Source organism: Coffea arabica, chromosome 5e (assembly GCF_036785885.1).
Source record: "Coffea arabica cultivar ET-39 chromosome 5e, Coffea Arabica ET-39 HiFi, whole genome shotgun sequence".
In the NCBI taxonomy this organism is placed as follows: Eukaryota; Viridiplantae; Streptophyta; class Magnoliopsida; order Gentianales; family Rubiaceae; genus Coffea; species Coffea arabica.
The window spans coordinates 40301806-40312003 of record NC_092318.1 but is presented as its reverse complement, the minus strand read 5'-3'; the positions used below and the strand labels follow the sequence as shown (position 1 = coordinate 40312003).

General features: G+C 35.1%; 1 protein-coding gene across 1 annotated transcript; it reads right to left on the bottom strand.

The window, feature by feature from the left end:
- Positions 1 to 3892: 3892 nt before the first annotated feature.
- On the bottom strand, positions 3893 to 9846 carry LOC113687331 (cysteine-rich receptor-like protein kinase 25). The gene is made up of 5 exons (XM_072048664.1): positions 9021 to 9846; positions 4982 to 5122; positions 4770 to 4888; positions 4471 to 4681; positions 3893 to 4134 (listed from the first exon to the last, which is right to left on the bottom strand). Exons 1-5 carry the CDS (start codon positions 9817 to 9819, stop codon positions 3893 to 3895), a joined length of 1512 nt encoding a protein of 503 aa, XP_071904765.1. The 5' UTR covers positions 9820 to 9846.
- Positions 9847 to 10198: the final 352 nt, after the last annotated feature.

Genomic DNA, 10198 nt, shown 5'->3' with positions numbered 1-10198 from the left:
ACATTTCTGCTTAGCTCCTTTAGCTAGTATTTGATTGAAGTTTGATTAACCATGTCGATTTCCAGCTTCCTAATGTATAAAGAGCTCGCTGCCTATTCTTTCTTTGTTGCTGTCCATTTGCTGCGATAATGTTGTTCCGTGCCTTTTGTTGCATTGTAAAACAAGTAGATCAGGTGGTGTTTTGTTGTCTTGCACGAATTACATTCAGTTTGGGCTGTCAAATGTGTAGAGTTTGTTTGAGTTCTCACACACAAACATATTTGGGCTGAAATAGAAAAAGCTGCTGCATTTGTTTCCTTTTCTCTGCCGTGTTTCCTTCTGCACTTCAGTTTCGTGTTCAATCTTGTGTTAAGGTGGGGAAATGGAAGTTTGGGTGTTGTGTATGCATGTTTGAAACTCTGAAACACTCGAGCTATGGCCAAGCACTTGCTGGAAAAATGCATTTCAACTTGCCAAATCAGTTTCATATGCTTCCAGATTTTTCAATTTGCTGAACGTATTTCATTTTTTTTTGTTGCATTGGATCTTGCTAAGTTTTTTGTTTGATTGGATGATGGCTTGCTGCTTAGTTTAAAGCCTTGTGTGTGGACTTGACTATGTTTGAAAGCTGGCTTGACAAGGTGCCAAATTGCAGAAAGTCTTCATCCGAAAATTACAGAAGCAAAGAAAGCTTCGGTTTGCCGAAAGCTTCATATGCTTGTTGAAACCTTGTTGCAGCTTGATTTTGCATCATTTCTTGCTGTGTTTTACTGGTTTGAATATCCAAGTTGTGTGCTGTGCTGTTTAATTCAAAGCTTGGTCGTTGGTTTGAGAGAGTTAGATCAAAGCTTGAGTTAGTTTTTCTGAAATTTATGGTTAAAGGTGAAAGCGCAGCCAGCATTCTAGTTGCAGCAGGTTAAAATGCAGAAATCTTCTTCGTATGCATGCTTTGCATGAAGAAATAACTTCCAAAAATTGCACTCCAACCCCTTGGCTTCTATCTAATGCTTCCATGGCCCAATTAATTGGAAAACTTAATTAATTTTGTCCTCCTAACATGCCATTTTCTCTTTAATACCTCTTGATTTGTTTTGGGTAGATACTTAAGGAGTTGTAGAATGAATTTGAAGGGGCTAATAACTTTTTTTTTCTAGATTTGTAGGCAATTTGATTTTTCTTGGATTCTTTGGCATTTTGTTGCTTAGATACTAGCAAATTGTTCCTCATTTACCTTTTGTGAATTTTCTCGTTTGATTTGGTATGTTTCACCTTCGAATCTTAATTTTATTTTATGTTTTTTTTGAGACCCTTAGTGTTTATAATAATAATAAATTGGCCCGTTAAACCTCTTTAATTTTTTCAATTGGGTCTTTGCTTGTCTTAATTGGTTAAGTACGAGTAGTTTACTTTCCTTGGAATGCTTCGAGTGATTCAATTTGGCGTTTATTCCCATTTTCTCTGATTTATTTGATAATTTAAATGGTACCTTGACCTTTTTATTATTTTGGAGGGTAAATTAGTAATTTCACTACGTTAGGGCGTCGATTCAAGGGAGGTACACTCTATCCCTTATATTTGCACTTCATTTGACCCTACGTGCTCCTACGTGTTATGTGAATATGCATGTCTATTTCGCTTTCCTTGCCTTTCCTTAATTCCTTGCATTTATTTTATTTAATTTTACTTTTATTTAAGTTATTCATTATGGGGTATGTGTACACCTCTTGACTTGTAATGGATAGGGTTTGGCGAGCAATTTGGTCCATTTTCCCCTTCCCTTTTTGTTTTAGTTAGCAAATGTAATAGATTCATTAGCTTGGTTGCATGCCTATATGTTATGTGTTAAGTGCTTTATTAGGCTCTTGCATCTAGTCGAGCATGCTAAGTGTTATGTGCTACGTGTTTATAAGTGATTCGCATGTCTACTCGCTTTTTTATAGTCATGAATGAATGTGATGGATGAATGGACGTCACCACACTAGTCCAATACTAGTTGTGGCCCCCTTTCCCGTCACCACACTAGTCCAACGCTAGTTGTTGTTCATTGTCCCGTTTCCACTAGTCCAATGCTAGTAGGAATTCATAGAAAGGGCTAGTCCAACGCTAGACCCAATAGGCCGTCCCTTTCGATAGTGCATATTTGCATGTTCACTACATGTCATGCATTTTTCTTAGTTTTATCATTTGGCATGCTCCTCGAACCCCTTTTCCCCTCATGCTAGTTATAGAGTACATTTGCTTGAGAGTCCCCTTTCGATAAGGGAAACGAGCGAGTTTGGCTGCGAAATAGCCTTAGCACGCTAGTTTTTCCTTCTAATCCAAGGAAAAATCAAAGTCGTAAAGTTAGGAGTCCTTCCCGTGCCCGACTTGATGCATTCCCTTAGGGTCATACACTTGCATTCCTTTTATATCACCTCTTCACCTTTTAACCACATTTTCTCACTTTTCTCAATCCACACTTCCTCAACACCTTTTTATCGCTTATTTATTTCTTACCTCACAAATGGCACTCAAAATTGCGCTTATATATCTACTATTCTATTTTTCATCCATTTGCACACGAACACATTTCTTTTTCTCACACTTACACACTTACACTTAAGTCCTCATTTGCATTTACCACAACTTCTATGAGAGCTTTCCCTATTGGCCACCACAATTCATGTGGTTGGGACCAAAAAGTCTCATAAGAAACATTTAGATTTAGGATCGCATTTTTCTTTCCTTCTTGCATTCATATAGTTATATCCAACATGCGATACATACTTTGGGTAGAAAAACTAGGAAAAGAAGGGTTAAGTCACGCAACTAACCTTTGCTAGGGTAAGGGAGTGCCTTAGGCTTTGCCTTCGCCTTCTCCCTTATCAAATGTGACCCCCGATCCCTCGCTTTGGTTACGTAGACCTAAAAGTTTTAAAAAGGGTTTGTCTATTTCGCTTTTCCAAAAAATTACTTTTGGGTGACTTGGTACACCCTAACTCTATACCAAGTGGCGACTCCATTTTCTTTAAAAAACCCTTTTTGAACTTCGTTTGGCCAAAATCGTCGCATTCTCAAGTCCCATGGCCTTTTACTTTTCATTTTCACATGTTCACATGTATATCATACACACTACTCACTCTCACACACACCACACACCACATCATCAAAAAGTGGGGCGCGACAATAGTATATACACTGTCAGTGTACATATGATTTATTCATAAAAGATTTCGAATCGCAACCTTTTTTCCCATCATTGTAGTTAAGTATAACCTGAGAAAGAAGTACAATGGTCTTTACTAAAATTTACAAGTACTCTACTTTGAGTGTGTGACAACGTACAAAACGAGAGAAAGAATAGCAATTATGACAAGTCTTGCATCCGACATCTAAAAATTTCCATAAGAAGCACATAAACAGAAGTACGTATTTATTTAGGGCAGGTAGTTCATAAATTATCGTGCCATTTTGGTCTGGTTCACACAAAAAATGGTATTGCAAGTTTAGGTGAATTTAATAATGAAAAAAAAGAAAAGATAAAAGGTTGAAAATTAGGAGTGCCAATATCAAATCCTCCTCCCCAGTTCTGCAAAAGCCAAAAAAAAAAAAGGTAACAACTATAGCAAAGGTTTTGCAATTTGTACTTACATAGCTTAGAAGGTCTTCGGAATCTCTAGATTGATGGAAGTCACTGCTCTTCTTGCCCATGACAATTTCCAAAATTACAACCCCAAAACTAAACACGTCTGACTTTAGTGAGAACTGACCCCACCTTGTGTATTCAGGAGCCATATAACCACTACAAGCCACAACGATTGTTATAATCAGCACAAAGATAATCCGAATGATGCAATCAAATGGAGGTGTACATAATTTTCCATGAAAGATTCAAAGTGATATTATGTGAGAAAAGATAGTATGGGAGCAAAACTTATACTGTCCCTGCAATTCTATTTGTGTTTCCTTCATATTGATCAACTCCACAAATCTTTGCCATGCCAAAATCTGCTATCTTTGGACTCATATTTCCATCCAATAATATATTACTTATTTTGAGATCGCGATGAACAATTCTTAGACGAGAATCCTCATGCAGATAAAGAAGTCCTTTTGCTATACCTCCAATGATATTGTAACGTCTTGACCAGTTCAATGATCGTTTATTTTCTGGATCTACACAAATTTAAACAATAACTCCAGAAAGCATATGTTTAGCTTTTAAAATATAAATGCACTCCACAGACACTTCACCCTAAAGGTTTTAAATTGTCCCACTTCAGTATAATTATTAATGAAATCATCCCACTTTGACAATTGAGTGAGTGATTGTAGAATTCACACCAATTAAACATTTCTAGAGGCGATTTGTCCGTCATTTCCATAAAATGGCAAGTCACATGGAACAACAAAAAATTACTATAGAACAAGATCACATGGAACAACAACAAATAGAACAAGATCACATGGAACAACAAAAAATTACTATAAGTATGTCTAGATTGAACCCACCAAAGAGAAAGTAGTCAAGGCTTTTGTTGGCAACAAATTCATAGATGAGTATCTTTTCTTCTCCTTCCAGGCAAAATCCCAACAGCCGAACTAGATTTCTGTGTTGAAGCTTTGCAACTACTACAATTTCATTTTTAAATTCTTCTGCACCTTGCACTGAGCTCCTTGACAGCCTTTTAACAGCTACTTCTTGTCCATTACCAAGTACACCCTGATTAAACATGCATACTAGAATTTAATTGAAATATTAAATGTGTAGATATTCAAATTCACAAAAGCAAAATATTTCATGCAAAGACCTTGTATACACGACCAAATCCACCTTCGCCAATTTTGTTATCCACAGAGAAGTTATTTGTGGCAATTTGAATTTCAGTTAAGCTATACTGTAAGGATTCGGCTGTTAAGATTTCAGCAACTCCATCTACACCAGGGATAAGCAACTTCACTCAATTTATTAGTTCAAAAACCTCTGAGGTTTCCTGTAATTGCAATCAATAAACTTTACCACTTGTTTCCGGTGCCATAGCAACATAACTCTTCCGCAATCTTCTTTTCAGGAAAACTAAAGCCATGACAAATAGCACAACAGCAACCCCAATTAATGGGACAGCAATTGAAAAAGCTGCTCGCGGGGGGCTTCGCCCTTTGCCTGGATGAAAGTTAGTTTAATTTAGCTTCGAAAGTCAGCTGATCATAGGAGATCAAGTTTATTAAACTTCGAGGCAGAGTCACTCTGAGACAGCCTTACATAGACAAAAAGCTAGAGTTGAGATCCTCTCTATTACTTTCTCACCATTTATGTGCCTAAATTTTTCATAACAATCTATTTATGTCAATAATTTTACTTCCACAAGTAGATCAACATACTTAAAATTCATTCTCATTTATGAATTTTTTGTCATTCAATTTGTACAAAACACTTTGACGGTGCAATATGGGCCAAAATTATATTTAAAAAAATGTCAAGTTTGATCCAATAGTAAAATTTAATCAATTTAATTTGAATTTTTTAATATACTTTAAACAACACCAGAAATATAATTTGGATGACCTTTTATTTCAAACATAGTATTATAACCATGTTTACTTAGGTGTAATGGAGAAAAAATTTTCTTCAATTAATGGAGAAGAGCCTAACCCAAAAAGCTATGCAAAAACACATTATTTGAAAGAATTTTTTTTTCAAATATTCTTTAAAAGTTTTTCACTACCTTGGTCTCACATGCTTCATGTTGATGGTAAATGAAGAGAGATTTTCATCATCAATTTTCAATATTATGGATTAATATTAAGAAACTCCCCTGAGGTTTGAACATACACAAGCTTAACTGTGTTTGGACCACATTACGACTACAAATTGTAAGCGAGGCTGTCCAGACCTAGTGATTATAAAGAAATGAGAACAATGGCAAATATTTTGAAAATAAAACCAAACAAATGAGATTGCTTTTTTAGGCCAAAGAATTGCTATAGAAGAAAAAAGGTCGAAGAAAATTAATTACGAAAATTAAGAAGAGAGACAAATCACCAAAAATTCTTTAGCCTATGCACTTGCAGCCTTGTGTAGAAGTGCAAGTCCTTATTTCTTATTTGCTGGATGATTTCGTACCGCACATTTGTGAAATTGGATAGCATAAGTTTCCTTCGCTTTCAGGTGACCACGGATCTGAGGCGGGAAATCATCCAACGATGTGTTTCCCCTACTGTGTTTTTTGTTCTTTGGTCATGTATTTGTTTTTAGTTATTCCATTTTGATTTTTTATGACCTTATATGAAGAATACATGGCAATATGCATAGTTATTAAATTCGATCGGACAAGAAATCCAACAAAGGGACCAAGGCAATGGGTGACTAGTTTAACCAATCAGTCATTGGTTGAACTAGTGGGTACTAAATTAATATTTACAAATATAAAATAGTAATAAAGTGCTTTTAAATACTAATTATTATACTTTGAAAGATATATAATGAACATACAAATATTAATAGAAGATTCAATTTCATTTTACTGTACTTGCACATAATTAAATAACACATTCAAATATAGAACAAAATTGTATCACTTATTTTCAAAGATATAGCATAATTTTTATTATTTTATCTTTCAAAAATAAAATAATTTTTAACAACTCAAATATTGTAAGTTTGAAAGTTAAAAGAATTAATTGTATAACAAAAAAGTAAACAAGTTTATGTGATAAAACATTTAATTATCAAGTAAAAACTAAGAAAGTAGTAAAATTTTATACACATTTAAATGAAAATCCAACATACAAATCTAGTCAAAAGTATAGTACACTTTATTTCAAAAACAATGATCCACACTTGTATTAGAAAAAAGAACCTAGTCAACTGGAAAACTGGAGGGGCTCCGATTGAACCACCATGTCAAACAGGTTTGATCGGACTAATTCATTCTCCGATCAAACTGGAAATCCTTTCGGCCGGATGGTCGAGTTATTGGTAGGGTTGCAAACTAATCGAACCGCTTACAAGCAATTCAATCCAAAGCTCAGCTCGAGCTCGATATGCTGCTCACGACAACTCGAGCTCCATCAACATCGAACTCGAGTCGGGCTCAACCTGATCAAGTCGAACTCGAATTCGAACTCGAGTTCAAAGATATTCAACTCATTAATTCATAAGCCGACTTAATTATATATATATTAATTTTTATTTTAATAATAAAATTACACATATATTCCTAATAGTTTATTATTTGTTAAGAAAATTATTATTTTATTCCCTTTTAAAAAATAAAATAAATATTTTTTTTAAGCTCAAGGTTGAATTCAATTTCGATTCGAATTTGAGTCAAACTTGAGCTCGAGTTGTTACATTGAGAGCTCATCGAGTTCGAGCTCAAGTTTGAGTTTGATAAAACTAAGTCAAGTTTGGATCGATTAAACGAAAGTTGACTTGACTCAACTCATTTGTAAGCCGATTTCATTGGGCTGATTGTTTCAACTGCTAGGGTCACGTCAGATTCAATAACTATAGGGGATGAAATAATAAGTAAAACAGAAAATCCATTGTGAAACAAATGTAAAAAAATTTTATTTGGCAAGAAAACAATGATAGGATTTAAAAGTGGAGGAGAAAGGGAATTTGAATCTAAGATCTCTAAATTCTAAGGTCTCAACCTTAGCCACTAAGCATATAGTGCGTTACCTCATGATCCCCTTGTGCATGTGAAATTATCCTATTATCTTGGCCCCTTGAACTTTCTTGGAAAGTGGATCACTGATTTTTCCTTTTTAGGCTAAATTAACTTCAAAGAGGGTAAATATGGTATTGGTTGATTTTAATGCTAATATTTGTCTTGTATATTTTTTTCTCAGCTATTTTCTACTTTGGGCTCTTGAACTATAGACACACTGCCACTTTAATCATTAAATTTCAAAGTAGAGCACTTTATTTCTTAAAATATGAAATTCATCCTACTTTAGTTCTTAATAATTGTATTCAAAATTTTGACAGCTAGTTTTGTTACAAAACAAAGAAAGATCAAATGCCTCCACGTTACCAAAGCACAACTAAGGTAAAATTGCGATTTTGAAACCACAAGAGGTTAAGAGGCAAAACATTAAACCACAAAGAAGTACCATTAATTTACTTATTTAATATCAGATTTCAAACTAGCAAACAAATTATATTGCACTATAACGGAAAATCTTTTACATGCATACAATACATCCTCGATCTTCTTCAATGTCTTTGTCTTAAATTGGAAAAACTAAAACGGATTCTTCTTTGCATTATGCCATAGTAATTTCATTTTTTTACATCAATTTTGCTATCAATACCATCCATAATATAACTCATGTACTATTTTAGTTACACACAAAAGTTAAATTAAAAATACCAAACTTTTTCCATTTGATTAATCATTGCAAAATTTCCATGAACTTAAACCCTTTTACACTATGTAAATGTTTCTAGCAAATTGAATGCAAAAACTTTCTCAAATGCACTTTATATTCATGTATGCTGATCAACCAATCAAAATAAAATTATAACATAAGTATATGAGTTTTAAAAACCATATAATAGATAAATGGATAGATAACTAAATAAAAACGTAATGCAACGGATTCCGCAATGACCATAGCAATTCTACTTCAACATCTATTCAATAGTTATTATAGTCCTAATGCTTGCAAAAAGACTAAATTTACTGTCCTAAGAAGTATGACTCCACTTAAAATCTTCCATAAATGACAAATGATGATGCATGTGATCAGTAAGATGTGCTAATGCTGAAATCTTACTGTTGCGTATTCAACTAAAATTTGACTTAGAAAATTCAATAAGTTACGTGGTGGTCTCCTATAGGTACATATTTTCGATTGAAAGTGAATTCACACCCCTCATCCTATATTTACATATTCTACTAACTTCAATAATATTAATTCCAATAATAAAGGTATGAATTTAAAATGAAGGCATGTGAATTTAGTACTACAAACAAGAAATTGTAAGAATTAAGATTGTATTCAACACCAATTCCAAGAAGAAACGGCCATAGCAAGGCTGCAGAACTTACCTTCAGTGGAATTAGGAGGAGGACCGCCAGGAGAGTTTGGCGATGCAGAGGATACAGTATCATAGAAGACGGAGACCTCATACCTCAGATTACAGCTTGGATAGATTACTCTCCCTCCCTGCTTCTTGGAACAGCAAGCGGGTACAACCATTATAGCCTCTGTGAGGCACCTTTTGCAGTCATAAGGGGATAGATCTGGTGTGCACTGCGTAAGGGTATACAATCTCTTTTGATCAGTGGAATAATTGCCTTCTTGGACAGCAAACTTTTTGCCCAAGGTATGATTTGCAGCCTCATCCGCAGCGTTGTGCAACAAATTTATCAATACCATTTTGAATTTGTCCCAGTCAGGTCCAGGGACATCGAATGGATTGCACCTAGTCAAATTCTCTCCCAAATCAGCCTTGGAGAAGATCGTCTGGTCAGAAAAACGTAACAAGCACTCGTCATACCAAACAATAGCAGCTGTTTGATTCGGGCACTCATCAAGTAGTCGTATGTGGGCATCTGCTACGCATTCTTTGCAAACATCAGTGTTGACATCACCTCGACAGAGAAAGACGCCATAGACCTTGTTTGAAGCGTCATCGCCAGTACTGAAATTATAGAAGCCATTATTGTCTGTCCGAGATGCATGCGAAGACAGAGTGTCAAGCAAGAAATTCAGATTGGTTCTGTAAGTGCTGCCGGAATTGTATGTAATATTTCCACAGTAAGAGTCAAGATAGTTCCAGGGGCTTGTGTCGCTGGAAGTGGAACAACAATATTCAATGGTATGGAAGCTAAGCAAACAAAGCATGTAACATTTGAAGTGGAACAACAAATTTCTGGAGATCATTTCAAACGAAGGCATCAAAAGAGTAAAACGCTAACAACCTACAAACTAGATTGGTAGATTAGGAGCCAAATTAAGTATTGTTTGAGGGATCATGAAAGTTGTATAAGCCAGGAAAACTTATGGCCTGGGAAAACTTGACCTTGGCAAGTCTTACAACCAACTCGCCTGGACCTGAACCATCAGCTGACTGGTCTGTGACCAAGATTCTATAGTCAGTAGATGCTAAGGGTATCGAACAACGACACTTGGTGGAGGATAATTGGAAATTGACTAATGCTGAGAAGAATAAAGTGGACCCAGATGGAATCCCTACCCAGTAGTTCAGAGTTCATACTGGTTT

What these genes read in the sequence shown, in the direction of transcription:
- LOC113687331 (XM_072048664.1), bottom strand. Translation starts at nt 9,819, where the DNA reads ATGCTTTGTTTGCTTAGCTTCCATACCATTGAATATTGTTGTTCCACT. An exon ending in TCCTCCTAATTCCACTGAAG is followed by an intron (nt 5,123 to 9,020) that starts GTAAGTTCTGCA and finishes ACTTTCATCCAG; the next exon opens with GCAAAGGGCGAAGCCCCCCG. An exon ending in TGCTATGGCACCGGAAACAA is followed by an intron (nt 4,889 to 4,981) that starts GTGGTAAAGTTT and finishes GTGTAGATGGAG; the next exon opens with TTGCTGAAATCTTAACAGCC.